The sequence below is a fragment of the Macrobrachium rosenbergii genome, chromosome 55, assembly GCF_040412425.1.
Source record: "Macrobrachium rosenbergii isolate ZJJX-2024 chromosome 55, ASM4041242v1, whole genome shotgun sequence".
NCBI lineage: Eukaryota > Metazoa > Arthropoda > Malacostraca > Decapoda > Palaemonidae > Macrobrachium > Macrobrachium rosenbergii.
Window position 1 is genome coordinate 26,411,405 of NC_089795.1, and position 25,631 is coordinate 26,437,035.

Genomic DNA, 25,631 nt, shown 5'->3' on the forward strand with positions numbered 1-25,631 from the left:
CATTACCAACAGATATCAACATATATGGATGAAGACAGCCAGTTCCAGAACTGCAAAACATAAAATTGACTGTATATGGTTTAAACAGGAGTGGAAGGAAAACAGGAATTGCAATCCATTGCTCAATATATTAATAATCATTATAGCAGATGGCTATCTCCTGATCAACTTCAGCATTCTACTAACACTACCACTGGCTCAAATTACATTTTCATATGACATTTAGGTGATGCAGTCACTCCTCTTAAAACTGAGTTGAGCCACTGGGAATAGTGGGGTACAGTGTGCCTTATTGGAACCAGGAAAACAATGCTAAAGATGTTTTGGATAGAGCCCTTTAGCTCCTTGCTGAACTGTTTTCTACTTTTAATTTTCATCCATTCCATCTGATCTCTTTCCACCTAGCTGTCCAACTTCTTGAATTATACCTTGCTCCATCTCTTTCACCTTACATTTGAGATGAAATTCTTCGGACCATATCTATGAGTGTCTACAAATGACTCATCATTGACCTACTACATAACAGAGCTATCACAGTCAGTGAAAAATGAGAGGCCTTGTACTTTTATGCACAAGGCCTCTCATCTTATATATTCAAGGGATATCCATTTTCATCATAATACATGTAAGAATGTAAGGAATGGCATAACAGTTGTGCAAGAGGAAAAGCCCAAAATACAACATAAACAGTAACTTATAAAACCATCTTGAAATCTTTAGTCATCTCTCGTAAAACTCTATATAAGAAAAACAAAGTTTTAGAAGAGACATACTGTATTAGCATAGATTCTTTTTCCTCCACAGTCATTCTTTTTTCATGTGCGGTCTATATTATTTTCCAAGACAAAGGTGATAACATAAAAATGTATCCATGCATACTTAATAAATAAATTTCAATTTTCATGTACATAGAATACAGGAAACAACGAAACAAGTATTTCTGCATTAATACAAATTTGTATTGCCACATCACTGTGTTCATCATCTGTCAAGTTTATGCCATAGTTGGCAAATAAGCTGGTAAAGTTTGCTATGCCACTCAAAAGACAAATACTCATCCAACCTCCTGCCTTGTTTATCCCTTAACAGTCATCTTTACTCCTAGCTTGACCTCTTCCTTTGGTATCATGTAAAGGACTATGGTGATAGTCTGCCTTGAGTCTCAGCTGTCATCCCAAAAAGTAGTTTTTGATAAAAAAGTAAACAGCAAAGTAGTTTCAGCCAGATTCAGCAAGAGACATAGGACACTCTAATCAGCATTTAAAGAAAATAACAGTACAGTACAGTAGTTATTAATACTGAACTACATGAAAAATTATAATAAATGCTCTTAACTAGACAACAAGATATATAGTGAAGTGATTTATTTTTAATGTCTGGCAACCACCAATGTAATGCCTCATCTTTTCATGTAAAATGAAATAAGGATGAGGACATATAAAAACATTCCTCATATATATATGCCATAATTGGCATGTATGTGTGATATTTCCAATATACAGTTCTAAAGCTTCAAGAATTAATGGATTAATTACCAATAATCCATTTTCTTACATTGATAATGATTTTTCCATCATATTTTTATTACAAAAATTTTCTCGTTAGGCAAAAAATGTAAATAAACTTACACCTTCATCTTTACATTTTGTGCACATAATATACAAATAAGTTTCCGACAATACATTTCATAAAACAAGAAAACTTCACGTAAAAAAAATTCTAACCATCTAAAAGTCAGTCAATGGAATTTCATCACTGATAATCCACATTTTTTGGTCACCTATTCCCTTTTAGACATGAACTGAGTTTTCTTCCACTTTTTTGTCTGTTGTGTTTTTGCCAGAAATCAAAACTGGTCTAGGCTTTCATATAAGCCATTTTTCTGTTTTCCTGGGCTTCCCAACAGGCAATTTTCCTGTTACTTCTATATCTACTATTTTTTTTGCTTAACTAAGATTCAGCTCTCCTTGTCACATTTCCAGAGCAACAAAAGCTTTGGGATTTCAATCAATTTTCCAGACACTGTACTGAAAAACATCTCTTTACCACTTCTTTTTTGCAATATGATCTTCCCACTTCCCAATGCATTCTGGCTATGAGTCTTAGCATTCTACAATCACAGCTTTTCAAAATTTTGTGTTTTGGAAACATAAAATAGTATATAACTTATACACAGGTCATAAGTCTTTGCTCTTTTCATTTTCCAGTGGTCTAGCAATCTCTTTCCACTTTATTCAAGCTGATGCTACTCTTTTTGTTACTTCCCCTTCAATAATTGCTTCACAATCCTCTTTTAAGATTTGCCCCTCTACCACACTATGATTATCTGACTGCCTCTCTTTCCACTTTTCTTATACAATTCAGGCATCAAAAATTTCTCCTTCCATGTACATCTTGCATTCCTGAGAATCTTTTCTTGACACCACATTTTACATTCAGTTGATTGCACTCAACTTTGCTTGCCTTCGCCTGTATTTAACAATGCAATAATTCAAAGTTCAAGCACCACTAATGACTTTACTGTATATGAGCTAAGGATGTATATATCTTTTCCTTTCTCAGATTTCATATACAATATTCTGGTCAGTACATTAATGGCCAGCTCTCCAGCTGCTTTTAGCAAATTGGCCAGATATGCCTTGTTCTTTATACATCTCTAGTTTTCCTCATTCCCTTTTCTATTCTAAATATTTTCTCTTTTACATTTACTGTATTGATATTGTGATTCTATTCCTCTCAATAACCAGTTTACATCAGTCCAGATGGTCTACATTACCTCAGCACAAGTAAAACAGTTTTTATATTCAAGGATTTTGCATTTAAGTTATAAACATTAATTACTGAACAGTCTATTATTCACCTGTAAGGCTAACAGCAGCAAATTCTGAAGCCTAACTCTACACACTGCAGTATTCAACATGATCAAATGGCTTGCACTTCTCACAATATATTTGTGTTAAGTCATTTCGGTCATACTTTTACGCATCACATATCTTGGTTGTACTGGACTAGTAATTCCCCCTTTTTCATTTCAATTCTAATGTCTTCTCATAAGGAATATCTCTACAAAATGGACTACTCTTCTGTACAGGGACACCAAATACTGTACTGGTGCAACTTTAATGATCTACTTGACAAACAAATGAGAGATGATCTACCACAAGTTTACACAAGGAGGGGACTTTAGTTGGCTGGACAGGAGGTCAGTTCCAACTACTGATCTTTAAGTACTTAGTGTCTGTAGAAGTTTTCTAATGAGCCATAGGAGAAAAACTTCTGCCAAGAGTCATTTTTCAAGTTTTACTAACAAAAACATTGTTTTAATCCTTCTTTACTTCCTGCATGAAAATTTTGAAAGCATTAGCCAAAACAGGCAATAAGACTGATATTTAAAAAATTGTCAGTGTCAATAACACACAGAAATCACAAAGTCACTTTACAAGAAAAGAGCATTCTGTGCGCCATCTTCCTTGGCTTGTTATTCAAAAGTAAGTATATTGCAACGCTTATTGATGGACAACAGGCCTATACAAAACCTTCCTAAACAAAACACTTCTATCAATTGCTCTGGGAAAAGTCTTGATGTCCTATATTTGCACTTTCAATGTCACATCCTATTCTCAAACTGATCAGACAGATGTTGGATAAAAGGAAAACTCTTACTAGCTTCCAATAACTTAACTTCGTACCAATGTAATGAATAAAGTAACTCTGACATTTCCTAAAAATGTTCTTCATCATATGCAACATTTTTCTAAAATAATTGTCATTCATAGTGAGGTATGTGTCCTACATAATCTAATGACATGTAGAATGTACAGTTACAAATATGAAGGTGCAGAACCATCAATCCCAAACTTCAAAGTTCCTATTAATCATGAAAACAGAACAGATCTCTCAAAAACTGAGAAACATTCTGCATGACAATTTGTGTTCAAATCATACAAACAAAATGAGAAATTAACTTGTTTCAGCATGCATTAAAACACAAAGGTATCCATTAATGTAATACGACTAAATAAACCTTCAGCACAATAATGCACTGAATAAATGCCAAAGTCTTGCTATGATCTCTAAGAAAAACTTCCACCAGTAGCATTGATCATTTCCAATGTCCTCCACCCTTATCAATGGATACTAAAAGGTGCTATGCATAATTTACAAGATTGCAATGACACAAAATGTTAAGATATAAAAATCATCACTAAAGATTATTTTGAGGGAAGAGAATTTTTCTGTAAAAATTAAACTACAGGAAGAGAATTGTTTTGTAAAAATTAAACTACAATGTTCACATTTCAGAAATGAAGAATACCATGCAAAAGATCATGCATTAAAGCAGTATATACTTGACATGGTAGCAATGAATGTAGATATACCATTCAGGCACTTGTAATGATAAAAGTATAAAGAGCAGCAGGAAATAATGTAAAGCTGACTGAAGAAATGAAAAACAGCAATTTATAAGCTGTTTTAGCTAAGCAGTTACAACGTAAGACTTACCATGCAGTTCAGTGTTCACATTGGTCAGCACAAGTTATCAAACACTTTATTACACTTGCCAATTACCACTTAGGAAAATTTACTGGCAGGGCTTCCCTTTACCACTATACAGATTAGTTACAGATACCATTGTAGTAATGATTCTAGTTGCATTCCCAATGCAACCTTCTTCTGAAGGGGAATAGCAGCAGATGAGGCATGAAAGTTTTGGTCTCAGTAAAGACCAAAACCAGAGATATGCATAATCCAGGCACTAAAAATGAACCAAAGATCATAGTATTCTCATAGGCTTTCTGCTAAAAAATCTTTTGCTTATAAGTCAACAACATCTAGTACCATTTTATCATGAGTACCTTTATCATATTGCTATTTAAGTAAGCTTTCCAAAAATGGTAAAAACATACAGCAAAATACACTCAGGAAGCCCATTTAATCAAGAGAAATTTGCACACCAACACCATGTTCACAATTCTGATTTCCTTGGGGCTAGTACCAGTTACTATACACCACAACCATTATTGCTAGTGCCTTGGAAGCAGTCAATTTGACAGACAGAACTCATTTGTTAATTGACCCAAAATAAGTGAAATGTCCAATGCACATAAGCTAAACAATAAAAATACTTCCTTTATTTTAATGCAGGGAAAAACTGTCAATCATAATGCCACTAACCTGAATGCTGTTCACACTATGTAACTTTAAGTAATTTGAACTACTGTAAGTTACAGGGTAATCAAACTGCAGTCCTATGCCCACTGGGAAATTAGCCCTATTTGTCAGTGAAAAAAATATACATCTAGAAGGAATCCAATATCCAGGTAGAGTTTTATAAAGTACATTTTGTTTCTACCAGTACCAATTTATATTACCATAAATCAGCATACCCATTCTTTTTGTCAAACTGAACAGCTACGAACCCTTTTTAGTGATGAGTGTGTTATAGCATTTGCAACCTTCCTGTTACTGCCTGCATTCAAAAAAATACTTCAAAGACATGCAAGGCAATGGAGCCATTCCACAATATGCATACTTACACATCTGCCATTCTAAGCCAGCTGTAGTCGAGCAGGTGAAGAGGATAAATTTTAATGAAAAGAAAAGAAAAACTTAGAAAACCATCACCAAACACACTTTAAAAAAAGAAAATAAACAATACAAACTATTGGCAATACTACTATCATGCTTTCTGATAAAAAATTTAAAATGACATGCAGAATAACCAATAAGCAATACTAAGGTTACAAAAGCAAAATTAACATTGCAAAAAATCTTTCATAATATATTTGTGACAGCTATGGAAGAACAATTTTGGGTTAAACTGTGGTTACGTACACCGTAGTTACAATGTCCAGACAGAAATGTTATACTGTACAAGTTAGAATGTTTCTGAGAATGCGCCATTCAAAGTTCATAAAAATCCACATAATTACTTGGAAACTCAGTACTGCCAAGAGAATTTTTTGCCAGAAGAATTACAAACTTGAAATAAAATCATATAAGTATGCAAATTCTGAAACCTCAGATTAAATGGAGAGCACAGAATAACGGAAATATTTTAATCACTCCTGCACAGCAATGATAACTAACATAAGAATAAACTTAGTACTTTCTAGTTCTTAGTCGATGATGAACTAAGGTGTTGACTAGTCAGCTTTCTTTCTCAACAGAACCATCATTTATCCATCATTTATCCTAGGTCTTTTGAAAATCATATGTACTTCACAACCAATTTACAAGAAGATGAAAACTGTCTGCTGCCTGGAGTCATACTATACATACACCTTCAACGAAGCCTGGGTTCCACTTTTATGTGCCTAGCATAGGCAGAAAGTTTTGGCATTTAGTCTTATTTCATTATTTCTTTTCTGGCTGGGTGCTTAATGATATAGTGAATTGCCTGGAATCACAGACTTTTCCTGACATTTTGTTTCTGACTGGTGGGGTTTTTACTGTTTTGCTTCACCATATTGGATATTATCTCAATAAAGAAAAGTTCCATGAGTAGTCTTTTGTTTTCTCACAGAAAGCCCTGCCTTTGTTTATTCACTATAATGTTTACAGTTCTCCTATGCTAGTTAGTTTCTAATTCTAGTACTGGATATATTATCCAATAATATGCTAGATAGGTAGAATTTTTTCCTTAATGCCACTCAACTTTCTGCTAAAGTTATTGACATATAGTGTGCATTATTAAAAATCTTGGCATGTATCTGGTATGTCACTGTCATGCTAAGAGGATGGCACCTGTATGATTTTGAAAATGTAAGGATTCATACCATTTATATAAACATATACTGTATATTGTACAAGCATGTTCTGTCACCACCAAATAAAGTCCCTACCATGTGTATTTTTCAAATTAATTTCCAAGTACCAACAGAATGGAAAAATTTTCAGGTTAACTTTAAAATATCCCAAAAATGCAAAAAATTTTGTGAAGTCCATTAAAACCCTTCAAGGTATTTCACTAATTTTCTGCAATATAATCTTGATAGATAAGTTTTAGTAGCCATACAGCACTTTTATTTTTCACTCTATAAAGTATAAAATAATTAATTTACTTGAACACTGCCTACACTCTTTAAAGTTATAAAAATAAAATTTTAAACAAAACAGAAAATTACTTACTAAACAGAGCTTTTAATGACCTTCTCTTTCCCATGATACACCCATCTTTGTAATTGGATGAAAAATAATTTTCAAAAGAACAAAAATCTTACTTTTGAGAAACAGGCTATCAAAGATCAACATGACAATTTAAACTGAAAATTGATGGGCCTTGGTAGCAATAGTGGTGGAAAACCTTTTATAAAATCATCATCTGCTGCTCCTGCCAGGTTGACATGAGAATTCCCTGGCCTTTTGAAGAAGAATATCCTAATTTCAATCTTGAGATCTATTAGTATCTGATATGTGTATCTAAAGGAAAGGTCCTACTTCATCTACAGAAGACATGACCCAGATGTTATTCTCATCAAAGTAGCCTTCCCAAAGGTTATTCTCACTGAAATAGTTTCTGGGAGTCCCAACATTCTATTAATAAATTGGAACTTCTCTGAGACCACTTTTTCCTCATGGGGTCAGTTGGAACTTGCTTATTCCTAAAAATCAAGAAAGACCTCTCCACAACCATGGCCTTGAGATAACAGCTGCATGGCTGTAGCAGCATGACTTGGCTTCCAATAAGCACATCTGACAGTTGAGTCAAGATCATCGCACTGGAAATTTCATGGAGTCATCTAAAAAGTTTGGCAGTCATGCTCATGAACAGAAAAGCCAGGTACTTTTCAAAAAGTGGACACTGATTCTACACATCTGGAAGTTCAAAGGGTCTATTGGAAACCAATGTTGGACTCTCACACACCCTTCATTATATTGGAATTAAGAATCCTGAGGGATATTGACACTCTTCTTTCGCTAGATGGGAAGCATTTCTGGTGACAAGCTATACACAAGAAACCTACTTCAAGCTTGTTGTTTGCTTTGTCTTTAGACAGAAAGATTTGAAGCTTTTTGATTTGAGGGGGCTGTCTAGCCACAGAAGAAACCTCCCAGCTTTGCTAATGCTAAATCCTGCAGAGGCCCCTACTGTTCCATTACAAAGCAAAGATCCCAGCCTGGTTGGTGAGAATTGAAGGACTTAATATGATCAATGTCTCTAGCAACTCCTGGTATTTAAAGGTTGTGTCCAAGTACCATCAAACATGAACTTTCATGAACCTGGTAGCATCTTAAAACTCTTCCTCTGGGTGGGAACCTTAGAAATTTGTTGACAGGGTAAGTGCTCTACATAAGCAGCTCTTCAAGAGTAGAGGCAAGAAACATGCCCTTTGCATGCCAAACTGATAATGGGAATACAACAAAGATAACCAAACCAAATTTTGCAACCATCATGGTTTAGACACAAAAGACAGTACAATATGCTTTGCTTTCCAATAATCTAAATCTGTGATCAACTGCCCAGGTTGTTCCTTCTACACGTCATCCCAGAGAGAGCTACCAAGAAATATATCTTCACCTGGGCCCAGATATGTCAACCTGAAGTAATGATGTCATCGCAGCACAACTCATCTTTTGTTTACTTAATAAGATTGCTCCCATTTTTCTGTTCCTTACAGTAATCCTGGTTTTGACTCTACTCCAAAGTATTACAGAGGTACAAAATTATCAAAATCTTCCATGGGGATGGTGACCCTAACAATTGGGATTAAGCTCATCACAACCAAATTTTTCTGTCTCTCTAAATTAACGAGTATGGATGCATACCATGTTTTCCTTCTAATAGGGCCTAAGCTTATTGTCATTGCTAGGTTCTAACATTACATTGAGTCCCTGTTCACTTCAGAACCTACGTTTTCTAGCTAACCTCAACCCCATGAGTTTTATTTGGATCCTTGATTCATATCAGCCAATTCTATATGCTTTCTTAGGCAGCTTGTCATTCCTAGTAAAATTATAATTTGGGCTTATATAAAATTCATTTGTTTCCTGGGGAGTCCTGATGTTAAATCTATTCTAAAGTTCTGCAGATGTGGAAAATAGATTGTTATCTTCCATGGGAGTGGTGACCCTAAAAACTGGGATTCAGGTCATCACAACCAAAGTGTTTTGCCTCTACATGTTGATGAATATGGATACATAACATACTTCCTTCTACTACAGATCTTAGTTTACTGTCTTAGCTGGGTTTTGACCTTACATTATGACTCCATTTACAGTTTACTTGCTAACAGTTTATCTGCTAACTACAACCCTAAGAGCTTTCTGTTATTCATATCAGCTAATTCTGAAGGCTTTCTTGAGTAGCATTCTTCCTACTATACTGTGATTTGGGCTGACATAAAATGTGTTTATTGCAAATGCACTTAAAAAAATTAATGCACACACAAACTCATCATTTCTATCTTAAGTTCCACTTCCTAACCTTGCTGACTGCTCACAGTTTTTGCCTAGACTATGTGAGAAAAGACAATCTTGCCTGTTAGGAACCTGGCACACAATCTCCTTGGAAATCAGGAATGAAGCACCTAAGATTTGTAGATCACTGATGTGAACTAATGTAAATGATGGGTCTTTATTGAAAATATTAATCTGCCTCTTAAAACACTACTTATGTCTTACTTGTCATTCTGATAATATTTATTACAACGGGACAAAAAATTCTTTATAGAATGATCAACATCAGAGCAACTTCAATATTCTCTGGTAGTGATTTTCATGAAAGCTGCAGTATAATAGAGTATGCACAATTAAATTTATCATTTATCCTTACATTCTCTTAACAGTCTTTTCAAAGCCAAGTTGTACTGTAGGGTTCAACAAACTTAATTTTTCAAAAAGGCCCAAAAAGAACCTTCAATTCTAATAAAGTTAATCTCCCCTCCTCTAACTGCAATATTCTTCCAAAAGCAAATTAATTACTGCACTTGGACAATTTGAACCAGCTTGTATACCTAGGGAGTGCTTTATGTATTTTAAAACTATTATTTGTTTGTTAGGGAAATATTGCACTGAGAATTTCTCCCAAGTCTGATCAAAGTATTTTACAGTAAACAGCAGTTTCAAAATTTTACTACAATACAATAAACATTACAGAATCCTGTTGTTTAACATCTTACTCCTATTTGTTTCTGCCTTGTCTTTTGCGTCCCAAGTATTGTCTTTTAAGCCCTGGCTTTTATGCAAGTCTTTTATAAATATTTGTTATATGTGAATATGCATACCCGGTAGAGTTAAGTCATGACAAACAAAATAAACAATAAAATAAACAATTTAGATATGCTCTCACTGTTGTCAACCAACTGCAGTATACATATTTAAAAAACCTACAAAGATCATTGCACGGTATTTCACTGCTATTCAATAACATTGTTGAAAAACATTTATTACTAAATTCACAGCCCTAATGTTGTTACTATAATTGAACTTTGTGTTACTAGATTCCCACCAATAGAATCATGCAGGAGAGTTTAGTTTATATTTAAAATTATTTATAATTAACAACCTGCACAAAATACGCTCTTTTCTCACTTTTACTTTTCCTTCACTCAAAATAAAAAAAAACACATGCATATATTTAGATATGTATTCTACCATTTTCTTTCCTATGTAGCTCTCACTCTTCAATTTTATCTTTATCATCATCATTAACATTTTATGTTAAATTTTCTTTGTGGAGTTAAACTTCACTCTCTCTGTTTTATGACTTTTCTATCTAAAATTCCCACCAATCCAAGTTCCCAATTATATGCTTCCTCAATAAATTGCTGAGCCTCCCTGTCATTTCTATAACTGGATGCCGCTTTCCCATTATTATTAATTACACAGACCATCTTAAATCTCTCGTGTTTCAGCATTTTTTTCCAATATCCCTTAAATTGCTTCTTTGTTTGTAATACAATTTTCCCAGCAAACCCTACAAGTGAATTTTAGCATTCTGTAGTCACACCTTGTTAGCGTTTTGTAGTCACACCTTGTCAGAATCTTGTCAATTTTCCTTGAAAGTACTCATGTTCCGATAAAGAAACATGTCTCATACATGTGTCACGATTTCTTCTTTGCTTGCAAATTTGATCCTCTTATCCATGGCCCAACAGTTTATTACAATTTATTTATCCCAGTGTTACTCTTTTTCTTACTGCCATCTAAGGTAATTAAAAAATCAACCCTCTCAGGTTTCCCCTCCACTATTACAAAATCGTCATCCATCTTACCACCATAAGTGCTTCTTATAAATCCTTTCAAACTCTGGTTACTCACATTTCGTCTGGTATCCAATTACCTATTACATCACTTCTGGAAAGTCCAAGTCTCTAATTCTAGCAGATTAATTAAGCACTTGCCAAAGGTAGGTTCAGCTTGGTCATTTCTTCAAATTTTATGTTGGGGTTTTAGTTATCTTCAAGGTTTCACCTATCATCTATGTTTGCACAAGTTATATGGTCCATTTTCTACAGCTTATTCCATCCAAATAATTAAAAATCGGTTTCACACGTGATAAATACAGTTTATACTGTACTCATGCATATATGGAAAATAAAATATTAAGTACAGTAAATTACATTCAGTAAATAAATATGATTACAAAGTTAACAATTAATTTTATAAGAAAGCAAAGGAGGAGAAGAACAGAAAATCAGAGTAAACAACACTGTACTGTATGGTTATGTATTACAATAAAAGACTATGTCTTCAGACTAGCTGACTAATTGAAAAAACAATGTTGTTAAATAAGACAAGAGCAATAGAAGCTTATATATCACAAAAAATTACTTGTAAGAGAAGAATATAATAAAATCTCAAAATGATGAACCAAAAAGAAATGTATAACCAATCATAACCTCAATTCATTTTCAAAATAGCCTAACATTTTTATATTAAAGATGGAATGACTAACTGGTTTCTGTTAGAAAATTCTAGAGAGCATTTCTAACACAAAAACTGCAGTACTAATCTTGAAAATGAATTAATTACTTCTACTAAATTACCATATTTCCCAGCATCAAAGAAGCACCATAAGTCTGACTTGCAAAATGTAACAAATAAATAAATAAAACATAGTCACAACAAGTTGATGGTTATACTTTGGTTGGTGCACTGTGCACGCAACTGTCCCAATGCACTGAAGTACCTTGGCTTCGGTTAATACAATAAATTGATTATTGTGGTTTTTCAGTTACTTTATTTTAAAAATACTTTGTTCATTGTTCTTTACAGTTCACTGATTTTAATATTTAATAAGCTTTTCTGGAGTTTACATACCAGTGAACTGAAAATCTAATACAAACTACAAAGTAATGTGCATGATATAACCTACCCAGTTGTTTTGTTAGGAATTTTCTAGGCAAACAATGTTTCAGTACATGGAAATATAAGGGGCTGCAGCTGGTGCAGTATTTTCAGATTTTGATAGTACTGGAAGTGGGCCTATGGAGCAATTATATTTGACCTAAGACAAAGGAAAACCAAGCACCACAACAGGAAATTTTGCAATAGAATAACATTTTATTGCACAACTGCACTTGGTAAAAATACCCCACGAACATGACATACTAAATAGAACTAAATGAAAATAGAATGAAAAGTTGAAATCCACACAATACAGCTACTAAAGAATAATGAAAAACATTCTAATCTTCAAAACCCTGAAATATTTTGTGCATTGTTACTACCAAATTGTGTAAAAGTAGCAGACATACATGTCACATTAGAACAGTTTTGTTATAGTACGTATACCAGTAAATCTCTTTAACATACCTCAGTTTCACCTATGTTAGCTAATAATGTTCCCATAAAGTTAGAGTCCATTGAAAAGAGTGAAACTATCAGTAACACTGATATACAACATTCATGTTGCTACTAATCTGCCGACTTGTCTGCCAATATCAGAATTAATTTTTTTTTAATATATATATTATTTCTGTTTTATGAATACTGTATATATAATTTATACCCTTTACTCAGAGGTCACATACATGAGTTCTGAATACTGTCTAGCAGAGCTAACCCTCCTCTGAGGTAAGGATAGGTGTATGAAAAACAATCATCAGCCTCTGTGACAAGGTAGATTTCAGATAATTATTTCAGGAAACAAATAATGTCTTCAATGTCAGGAAATACAGTATATGGAACCTAATTCCCTTTCCAAGAGAATTTGGGTACTAGTTGGCAGCCTCCATAACCTATCTCCCACTCCTAGCATTTCTGATATAAGACACTGAATTTCCCCCAATATCAAATTCAAACAGTAAAATGTTAGCCTCTGGCCATCCAATAGAACTGAACTCTAATGGCTGCATTGTTTTCTGAGTACTTGGTAATCTAACTACCCAGAATACACTTTCCCTTACAGCAAATTCACTCTTATTAAAAAATATCTGTGCCTTGTAGGCAACAATAATGATTATTTACACTGCAACTTCAGCCCCTGGCTACATTACTGCTTTCTTTAACTTTTTGACTTTCTACTTGCTTTTCAACTCTTCCCACCAAGCTGTCCAGATCCTTCATATTTATATCACACTCAAATTTTCAATTGGAGAACAAATCCCTTACGACAGACCTGCGAGTCTAGCAAGGATTCAGTGGTTATTGTAGCCTATAAATAACTGTCTATATATTTTAAGCGTGTGGAAATTGCTGACGTAAAACATGCACACATCTTTTAAGAGCAAAAGCATTTTACCAAAAAAAATATAAAGAAATACATAACATGTAGTTTTGTATTTCTCCCCTCAATCTGCAGTAGTTCACTAAAACCATATGACACATCAGTTACCCTAATACTCATTACTTCGCAAAGACAAGATGACTAAAATAAATCACAAGAGACATATAAGGGTGAATAGTAATACCAAAATACTGAAATCTCTCATAGCAATCCTGAAAGACAATGTGGGCTATGTTTGTAATCAACTAATACCACAGTTCATAATTTTACTGATCTTACCTAACTTCCTTCCATTAGATAATTTGTCACTTCAAAAGTATCACTAGTCAAATCTTCTGTTATATCAAAATAATCAGAATATTGTAAATGAGTGCCAGCTAACAACAATTACCTTACAAGGCTAGAGGCATGGTTGGAAAAACAGAAAAAAATTCAGTGAAGACAAGCAAAACATGGACTTTAACAAGAGTGAGAGCACAAGTGTAAAAGAGAACATGTGAATTAACATACACTCACACACTAGCTGCTGTGCAAGTAGTGTACAGTAACTGACATACAGTGTAACTGTTTGCTTCACTTGCACATTTATATAAACCACTACCCTTATCAGATGTTTTAATGAGACCAATAAATTCAGTTTTGTCCTATCGCATGAAAATTACACTAATGTTCTCTCCCTAAGAAAACGAAGGGAGAAAAAAGGAAGCTGAACCTTAGTATTATCAGTAATTTGCAAAATTACAGATTCAACAGCACTCGAGCTTCTCACAAATAAATAAATTACAAGGAAATTCTGCTTGAATGGATGAGTGCTCAAAATTTCCGCTTGAAAAACATGATCAAGGAAAACTGAATACAAAGAATTAATAAAATAAACATCTGCACTGTACAAACATTTTTCAAATGTTAGTAAAATTAGTTCCAAGTAAGGATGTATGTGCCAGTTAGAATAACACCGAGCCCTTGACATTTAACTAATGAAACTAATATATTTTTAAATCTTCTCATAGTTAAAGGCCAAAGCATAACTAGTACTCCATTCATTGAGTATGACTAACTTCAAATGTAAGAATACAACATATGCATTCATATTAATGGTTTCCCTGGTAATTTTCCATCTCTACAACATTCTATGTACAACTAATCACTCTTCCAGCTTAATATTTCCAGATCAAACTTTAGCAGTTATGCACTTTATAAACAATACAAATGCCTAAATTTTGCAAAGTCAATCCTAATTTGAAAAGATATATGGTATTTTTCATCAAGTTGGACTTGAGTGCAAGAGTGAAAGCATGAAATGGTATGTATGTCTGTAACAAGTGGATGAAATATAAAATCAAAAGAAATTTCAACAAACATACTAATATGAAAAATAAAATCATGCTCCATAAATACATATCTCTAATTGTACTCATGCTAAGCATCCAATGGCCAACATCTGCTGAGCTTCTGTCACGAGGTAACTGAAGATTATCATGAGTTTTTCTTGTGGAGTCAGAGGCATTCCTTGTTGAGACATCAGTTCACAGAATTAAATGTTTCAAGATGCTTTCACAGGTAGATAATCCCTACAAAAGGAAAGGCTCACAATCTTAACTCTTGTTTTTCCACAAACCTATTAATCATAAACAGCCTTACCCCAATTGTATGACCAAGTCATGCCAACCTGATAGTTCTTGCAAGAAGAAAAGTCCTATTGTGCATGCCCAATCCACACTCCAATGTCCAACACCACTCTATGTGATTTTTTCAAAGATGGCTGAGCTGCTATGTTTCCCAGAATTAACACTACTGTATCTTTTCCAGTTATTATGCTGTGCCATTTATTTTTATTATTTATCATTATGTTAATTTAATTTACCTTATTTTCGGGTGGCATGCCCAGTGCCTAGTGAGTTTCCTGATACTTGGGTGTCTTTTGCCTTTCAGCTGGTGACTTACTTTATTTCTGTTGTTAATTTCTGTTTTTTTTTAACTGCTTCATAGTAAGTCTTTTTGCATTTTGATTGTGATATTGTGTAATTCTTCTTACTACATGGGAGAATTTTAATCTAACCATACCTCACTATACTTCTACGGGCAGGGTTGGTAAGTCATTCATGCTATCCTTGGACAAGGGCCTGCATTTTTTAACAGATCCATGAGCAAAGGCAATACTCGATACTGGCAACTGCAAGACTTGAAGGAGGGTAAACCCAGTAAAAGGAGAGGTCTGCACTACTGAATAATAACTCTAAAGTTTTGTATACAGTATACCTATACATTAAAAAAACTTCCTTATATATGCAATTCACCTTGTCTTACATGTGCAAACCAAAGAAGAATCATATTTGAATCTTGCATTAATGGTGTCAACATCACTTCCTTTAGCCAGTCTGCTTTATTAAGGATAAAGTTTTGGAAATCCTGATTTATGTGGTTCAAGTCTCCTTGCATACTTTGCAATGACTAAAAACATGGCTGTGACCTCTCCTGTGATACATATGGTTTTATACCGAGTTTGGGTTTTAAGACGATTCCTGCAGACAGCCATGAGTCACTGCTGCTGACTGCCTAATCAGTTCCTGGGCTAAACTAGCACAAAAAACACGCACCTCCAAATATTTGTGAGATGCATCATCACTTGACTTCTTAGATGAAGAATCATGCCCCCCCAGCATCCAACTTCTCTTATATCTATACTTATACCTGTCATCATACAAACACCAAACTGTTCATCAGTTAATACTAAAACAATCCCTTCTGAAATGTGTTCAAATTTCTTGTCCTTGTTTGAGTTCTGATTGGAATTTATTTCAAGCATCAATGCACAGGTAAAATGTTAAATGGGTGGCCACCAAGTCATTTATTTTAACTGAAGAAATTGCATCAATGCAGGGGTAAAATGTTAAATGGTGGCCACCAAGTCATTTATTTTAACTGATGAAATTGCATCAGTGCAGGGGTAAAATGTTAAATGGGTGGCCACCAAGTCATTTATTTTAACTGAAGAAATTGCATCAATGCAGGGGTAAAATGTTAAATGGGTGCTAACCAAGTTGTTTACTTTAACTGAAGAAATGAAGCTGAAAATCATTTTCCAATGGCTGCATCTGAAAATCTTTATTTTCTAAACTTAGTCAGCTATCTTTGCAAGGCATCAGAATTACAAACGTGTAATACCTTTGGAAAAGTTTCACTCTATGAACCCATTGTTTCCTCCATATCTTTGGAATGCTTATGCATAAAGCATCCTAGTCCCAGCATTACTGAAATATCTTTCACGAGTGATCCAAATTTCAATAAAAATATTAATTCCATGAAAGAGGATAACTAAGGATTTTCCAATACAGTATGAATGTTTAACTGAGCCATTGCTCTTAACTGATTAGTATTGGCTATTCAACTCTCTATGGAATCACATAAGAGGACAAATACAACTATGACATATTTAAATGCATCATTTAATTCTTTTCTCGAAGTTAACTTTAAATGACAGACACAATAGATGATTCACCTTGCACATTCACAGTGACGGGACATCTGCAGCCTACGATATAAAGTAAGCAGGAGTGCTGATTGACTTTTACTCCTATGCTAACAGATGTGAGTGAGGAAAACTAATACTGTAATCAAGATGGAATACTCCCCTTGGCTGCAGGGAATACATATCTGAGAAAGCAATGGCAATCCTGGATGAACAATCAGTACCCAGCTAATTCTTGACTTTTGGATGTTCAGCTTGAGTAAAACGAATGAGGATTGTCTGCAGTATGGACACAATAACTTACAACAACATACCTGTTTTCATAGCTTCTATATAGTAGCCCAGAATAGCACCCTTTCCAGAATGACTATTGCGCCAGTGTAGTGTTACACTGGAAACTGTCTTTGTTAGGGTGAGATCTTTTGGCCTCGCAGGGGACCCTGGTTGTGGCCCAGTTGTGACATTTGATCGTACCTGATAAATATCATTCTCCATAAACACTAAATTTATCAATAAAGGTGGTTTTACTTTAAAAATTTTATCTCAAAACCCTTGCCATTCTTAAAAGACATCTACAAGTAAAATGACATTTAATCTTTAAACAAAGTTACACCACAGAATGATTAATAAAAATATTTATATCTTAATAACAAAAACCATAAAATTAGCAAAATATTTTATTAATAATCTATTGAATAAGGATAAAAAATTATATAAAAATATACTCATAATGAAGGTAAACACTGTATCTCACTTAGGCTGATTAATGAAATATCTTATTAACTAATGGCATCAAATTATCATACAAGTATTCAAGCTTACCTCATCTTCATTAGGATTGTATATATTTACATTTTGATGAACCATCTAGTTATAAATACATACAGATTTTCAAGTTAATTTTCTATTACTAATATATTACATTCATGAAACCCTGAATTTCTTTATTTCATTAAAACTATGGTCAAAAACATTCTGCATTAGGTAATTCATTCAGTAGATTACAAAATATTAAAGCAGTACTAATTTCCATGATAATTTACGTTACATTCAGGTCAACAAATAAGATTTCTAGCGCCAGCATTTATTGATACATTGACTCTTTCCTATTAATTCACTGCAAACGAATCGTCTTGGCTGTATTAGCCGTCTTGTTACAAATGCTTACCTCTGGTCCATAATCAATTGTTTGAGCTCGAACACTAAATTCATATGTTACTTCTTCTTCTAATGACATCACAAGTAAATATGGTGTCACCACTTTCTGCTTTACTTGCTTACTAAAATCTGAAAAAGAGAACACCAGCAACATCATTACCATACCAATAATAACCAGGAGTAAATTAGTAAGGGTCTACATGTAGGTTAAGGAAAATAATCTCATATTAATGATCCAAGAAAATTGAACTTTTTCCATACCTACCGTAATATTTTTTGTCTTAATGGAGGTATTTATATTACCTTTTAAATATCTTTTTTGGATATTTAATATATTTTTTGCAATAAAATTTCACAAGCTCATACTTCACATGTATGTCAATATCTTAGATACAAATATTATTCAAAACCACATATCTTTAGCAATTATTATTCAGTAGATATTGTATTGGCAGCACGGGCGAGCCTTGTTACATAAAGCAAAGATTTTTCTGCAAAACCTGTGGTGTATCCTTCAACAAAGCCAGAACATAAAAGAGTAGCTGCAGGCAAAATTTGAAGTTAATGTAACTATTTCCTAAACTGCCACTGAAGAAAGACTGAGTCTGTTGCTTTGTGCCACAGCAAGAAGATAAAATCAACAACTGTTACTAAACAAGCAATTTAAGTAATACAGTATTATCCAAAACATAAAATACAATATTTCTATAATGAAAATTAGCAGGTCTAATTCCCACAAAAACATTGCATTCGTATTTACATTACTAAATCTCTAAATATAACAAACTAATTACAACACTTACTTTCATCTGGTCTGGCAGTTTCATAAGTAACAATGTAACCTTGAATATCTCCATTTGGTCTAGCAGGGGCATTCCAAACTACTTTCAGACTGTTCATTGTTATGTCTGTAAAACTAAGATTTGCCACAGGTCCTGGTAGGTCCTGAAGTGTTCTTGTGTATACTGGCACAGATTTCGGTCCATCTCCAGCTGGGTTGAAACATAGCATTGTAATAATGTACCTGGTGTACATATCTAGATAGAGTAGTTCATACACTCTAGTAGATGCTCCTACAACTTCAGTATCTTCTGATCCCTCAGGGTCATTCTCACTTCTGTAGAAAATTTTGTAACCAAGAAGTTCCCCATTCATTTCTTCTTCATCTGGTGGCTGTCATATGGATAAGAAAATGAAAAAAAAAAAAAAGGTTATGAAAATCATATAGCATAAAGCAGTTTAATAAATGGAAAGCAAAATAGTATTCAATGAGTGACTTAAAAATAGGAGCAACTTCAAATCTGAGAAAAAAGTTCTTCAAATGAAATTGCCCAATACGTCTTAAAAAGTACATGGAGTTTGTAAATGAATAAACAACACATTTTGAAAATTCCCTTTGCTGATGCTATAATTAATTAAGAGTTACACTGTATATGGAATAGTGAGGACAAAGGTCCAGTACAGCAACTCTAATCTGTTCTAATTCACTCTTTTATTCATCTTTAAACTAAGTAACTTTTATGACAAGGTGCAAAATATACATTTAAGTACAAAAATCTCCAAATTGGCCTACTGAGACTTGAATGATTCTTCTGTAAGCTACTGAACTAACTCAGTAATTGAACCAATGACTCCATGAAACAACAAGTTTATTTGATAAGCCTGAGACCCTGGCATAATGCAAAAGTTTATAAGTAAGAACTTCATAAACTCCTGGAGGTGACTAATGCAGCAAAGGGCACATTCAGTACAGTGTGATGTAGCAACATGCAGTTTGGATAGTCTACATCTGAACGATGTCAAAAAGGGCATAGTAAGAAGGTGCAGTACATGGTGATGAAAATGGTAAGACTGCTGAACAGAAGCTCCAACTTCAACAAGTGTCACCTATCTTGCTGCTACTTCTCATCCCAAAAAGAATTACTTTCACCGCCAGAGTACTGCCACCGACAAAAAAAATATTCATATTTTGGGAATAAGAGACTGTCAAAAACTGGCTGCAAACAAGAAAGTTACAAGAAGGATGCCTAGACAGCATTGAATTCATAGAAAAGTACTTCAACTTATGCTCCTCTAGTATATCTTACTCTTCATGTGACAAGAAAATTACATCAGCATCTAGTGTTCCCTGGTGGTTACATCTATTGTACTTACTAAACCCAAAGCTGATTAACTTTACTGATTTGATAAGAAACTGTGGTTTTCAGTGTTTCTTGGCTTACTGAATTGGGGCCTTTGTACAAATTACCCTCCCATAATCATCACTGATGCCTTAGAGACTATCAAGTCCAACTTGCTGGAAAGGACCTTTAAGATCTCCTGGGGGATGGAAAAAAAAATAGCCTGCTAAGCAACGACCTTTCAGGTCCAAAGCAATAACCAGGTCCAACATCCCCTTCAGCACTGTACCCTTTTTATTATAACAGCACTTGGCAAATGATGAAGCACCTTACAGGGTAGGACTCAAGGATGGCCAAGTGAAACTACAATACACCTTGCCTTGACACATCCTCCAACTTCTTGACCTCACCTTTTAAGTGAACTGATGCAGTAAGAACCCAATTTTGCCAATTGAAAATCACGAAAAATTACTTCAGGAAATATTCAATTGAGTCTGTCTCTGAAGTTACAAAGAAAAACAGAAGGGTATGGAAGCTAATGTGTGACTTCTTAAGTCAAAGTTTCATTACCAGGAGGCAAGTGTCGCACACATTAAACAGCTTGACATTTTACAGTCTTTATCTTTGTGTCCAGGTGCTAGAGAAACTGCATGGTGAGTAAAAACTATTGTAACCCTAACTGGAATCTTGTCTATGTAACTGGTCATGATAAAAACTGGTCCTCCACCTTGAACAGATTTTTAATTTTTGTCACATAAAATCTTACAAGGTGTCTGATGCCATTCCAGTCTGAAGAAGTGTAAGATTTAATCCATAAGTTTACTGAACAATGCTTCATCCTGTTGGGCTATAAGGAATTCTGAATTGCTGATATCATGAAGTACATCCAAAGATGGCTCTCCCCAAGAGCCCTCTTAGCCAGTGTTTTTCTTTTTAGTCTTGAGAGTTTGGCAAATTGAGGAATGCCTTTCTGGGGTCACAGATACTCCTCTAACCCAAGGTAAAGAAGAACAAGATCTTTTGTCCTTCATTATGTGGTCTGATATATCCAGGTGATAAGAGCAAAAAGATCCTCACCTAATGACGACCGTGGATTACAAAATAATGATTATTAGACCCTTCAGGGCTAAAACCCATGCTCAATTTGCCAGTATTAAACCTCTGCAGTCTTTGAAGTCAGAAATCATTAAGGTGTTGCTCTTGGTCACTATTAAAGCCTTAACCATGGCCTCCGGCATCTCCATGGTCCTAATCATACCAAAGGTCTGCTTTCCAGTTGAGTGACAAACAGCTAGTGCACTTGCCATTGCTACCATGGTCCCTGCTATGTCTGCAAGGATAGCTATCCCTGATCATGGTATAAAAGTTCCAGGGCATATCCACTTAAACAGCCCTTGCAACCCTTCATCTCCACGTAGCTAATGCCTGACAACAGGTTGCTCTTTGAGCATAATGCAGATTATTTTATTGGGTACAGCATTACAAGTACGTATTTCAAAGTTCTGAAACAACTACCATCTTTATCCTTCAGTGGCAGAACAAATTTTATATCAACTCCAGTTACTTTATGCTTTTGAACCATTATTTGATTTATAAATATTGCACTGACAGTTTCTACATTTTCTTCTGTATCTTCTAGTGCTTGCTTTGATCTTTCTTAACATAATAATTTTTGTACTTCATTCACTATAAAAGTCCTTATGGTTTTCATTCCAGATACATAATCTGGATTCATAAAATGTCACCAAGATGTAAAAAATACTTACTTAGTAAGAATTATTTTAATGACTATGAAGAAGATATAGAAAAAAAAGCACCTACACAATGTGGACTGCAATGTAGTCTCAAAGAAAGCAAAACATACCTCCCACAATATCTTGATTTCTGTGGATGACACGGGTTGCGCCTGGATATTTTTTGGCTGACCAGTAGGAACAGCTTCTCCCACATAAACAGTTGAAGGAGCTGAAGGAGGACTTTCTCCTTGAGCATTGAAGGACACCACCATCACCTCATAGTTGGTATCACGCTGGAACAGAAGATTTAAAAAACTGTAGCACAAACATAAAAAACCATAAGAAAAGGCCAAAAAGTACGCTAAAATTCATTACAGTGATCCCCCACTTTTTCGTGGGGATAGGTTCCAGAACCCACTGCCAAAAAGGCAAAATTCCCCTTGAAAATGCTTTTAAGTGCTTATAACTGCCATATACCCTGTAACCCTTGAACTAAAACGCTTATAACTGCCTATTTTAACAGTTGCCAAATTTAATAGTTCAAACAAAAATATACCTTAAATTATCATACTAAAACAATTTTATATCATTTCAAACAAAAATACACCCCAAACCATCACCCAAAAACACCCAAAGTCATCTTAGAATACCCCCATACAACTGTTGCTCTTAAATGCTTATAACAATGATTTACTAGTTTTCAAATACTAATATTAATGTAAATACAGCAAAAAATCTAAAAAATTTTTAATCTTTAATACATATTAAATAAATCTGTCTTACAGAAAGTCTGACCACTAATCAAGTTACCCCTGTATAAGTAAGCATAGCCATTTGCTCTCATAGTATTGAAGTTGTTTTCCGTTTACACTGGTAAGAACAATTACTGTCACTAGTGTATTAAATATTTTTAATGTGTATTTGTACTTTTGTCTCTCTCTCTCTCTCTCTCTCCCTCTCTTACCTGAGAGAGAGAGAGAGAGAGAGAGAGAGAGAGAGAGAGAGAGAGAGAGAGAGAGAGGTTGTTTTTTATGAATGTATGTTTATTTGCTTTGTACAGTAAAGTTTTATAGATAAACGTACGTGATGTTACTTTGTCATTCACTTTTTCATATTTTCCATGCTATAATTATATACAACTTTTTGCAACTGAATAAAAGACTGGAAAATAAAATTAAAATAATTAGCAAATCATCATAACTTTGTTAAGCTCATTCTGGGGTGAGGAGCCCCAGAATGAGCTTAACAGGTTTAACCTGTGAAGTTCATTCTGGGGCTCCTCACCCTGGAATGAGCTTAACAAGTTTACATATGCTGATTTGCTAATTATTTTAATTTTGTTTCCCATTCTGCTTTTATTCAAATGCAAAAAGTTGTATAATTATAGCATGGATAATATGAAAAAATTATTGATAAAGTATCATCATGTGTATCTATAAAACTACACTGTACAAAACAAATAAACATACATGCATGAAAAATCAGTCTCTCTCTTATCTCAGTGAGAGAGTTAGTGGTCAAATGTTCTGTAAGACAGATTGATTTAATTTGTATTAAAGATTTATTTAATTTCTATTAAAAATTCTAAAGATATTTTGCTGTATTTACATTAATATTAATATTTGAAAATTCGTACATAATTTTTTATCATAAAATGTATTTAGTCACGAAAATAAAATGAAAATACAGTAATTAGCGAATATTGCTCTATGAAAAAATTCGCGAATTGGTGAAAGTTCCCATTTTAAAATTGAAAGATATGTTCCACAAAAATCTGCGACAAAGTGAGGCACATAAAAGTGGGGGTCCACTATTCCAAAAGAGGACGTGAAATGCTTACCTGCAACTCCTTCAGAACAATTTCCTTTGCCAGAATATCTCTTAATTCCTTGTGCTGGACACTAAATGCAGTGGGTATATCTGACATCTGACGGTATTTGACCCTATACCCACCACTCTTGGCATCACCGCTCCAAGATTCAGGGAATAGGGGTGTCCATTCTACCCTGACACTATTAGTTGTGATAGGAATAACCTGTAACAACAAAAATTATCCTCAGGAGTAACATGGCACAACACTTACTAAATAATGTTAAATTACTTTCAGTTACTAAATTTGGATATATGTACGATAGATTTCAAGTGTTAATAAAGAGAAACTCTCAGCATTTTCAAAAGAGCCTAAAGTCTTTACACAAATCAAAGACAGACTTTTTCAAGACCTATGATTAACTTGCGAACAAGTCTGAAGCCCAACTCGCTCAGTTAAAGTGATTCATTGTAAATGCAATGTTTATCTGAGACTAATATCTTTACTTCTGGAATTGCAAACAAAAAAAGTGCAAACATATTAAAATTTGAAAATATGTGCTATAGATTTCACATGTTGATAAAGTGAAACTCTCAGCATTTTCAAAAGAGCCTAAAGTCTTTCCACAAATCAAAGACAGACTTTTTCAAGACCTATGATTAACTTGCAAACAAATCTGAAGCCCAACTTGCTCAGTTAAAGTGATTCATTGCAAATGCAATGTTTATCTAAGACTAATACCTTTACTTCTGGAATTACAAACAAAAAAAGTGCAAACATATTTAAACAAAAATAAACCAAGTATATTTTTCAACATAATGTCAAGAATAATACTATAAAATATTCACCTTGATGTCAGTTGGAGGTTCAGAAGGTTCAGCTGGCAGTGTGCGCACTTCTACACTGCTCTCACTCCACCCACTTGCACCTATGTCATTGGTAGCTTGTAGTCTGAATTTATAGGCGGTAAAAGGCTTCAGTGATAAAGCAGTATAACTTGTGGCAGAGTAATCAATTCTTTCCTCAACTGGCTGCCAACCTCCAGATCCCTCCATATACTGGACTGTATAATATCTGTAACATAAAACAAATTATCAGAAGGCAATTGATATAATTAGAAAGCAATTTATATATTTATGTGATAGCCATAACCATAAATCAAGAATAGAGTGAACTAAGTAATCATTTTTTCATAATTCTTGAAAGATGTATGTTGATTTTTCACTGATACCCTAGGAACAGTAATACTGCACTGTATCTGATGCTAGCAATAAAAGAAACATTTACTACTACTACTACTACTACTACTACTACTACTAATGATGACAAATGAAATAAATGAATGTATTCTGAACATATTCATAAAAAAATGGATACAAAAAATCCTTCAAAGGTGTCTTATTCTGATTATGTATCAGCCAATAATATCAACAGCAGCAATGGATACTGCAGCAAAAACTGGCCCAACTCAAGAACACAAAAATATCCTGTTTTTAAAAAGTACAAGCACATAACTTAAATTTTGACACACAATTCTTCAGTCTGAATTCTCTGAAATCTAATGTTTGGAGACATAAGAACTCACATGAATAATTTATTAAAAAGGATAGCTTAAACTTCTGAAAACAGGAAGAAGCACCCTAATGAAAAGTTTGAAAGATCTTCA

General features: G+C 34.1%; 1 protein-coding gene across 14 annotated transcripts in view; it reads right to left on the reverse strand.

The window, feature by feature from the left end:
* The window catches only part of sdk (sidekick cell adhesion molecule), a 213,856-nt gene that overhangs the window by 40,197 nt on the left and 148,028 nt on the right, over positions 1–25,631 (reverse strand). For 8 of the 14 annotated variants that reach the window (XM_067099562.1, XM_067099560.1, XM_067099559.1 and 5 more), the window contains 6 exons: positions 24,814–25,039; positions 23,996–24,190; positions 22,284–22,448; positions 19,103–19,472; positions 18,310–18,428; positions 17,456–17,615 (listed from right to left, as the gene is read on the reverse strand). In XM_067099562.1, the coding sequence (XP_066955663.1) occupies positions 17,456–17,615; positions 18,310–18,428; positions 19,103–19,472; positions 22,284–22,448; positions 23,996–24,190; positions 24,814–25,039 (1,235 nt within the window). Of the gene's footprint in view, positions 1–5,537; positions 5,559–17,455; positions 17,616–18,309; positions 18,429–19,102; positions 19,473–22,283; positions 22,449–23,995; positions 24,191–24,813; positions 25,040–25,631 lie in introns of all 14 variants that reach the window. The other 6 variants (XM_067099556.1, XM_067099553.1, XM_067099554.1 and 3 more) reach the window with 1 other exon arrangement.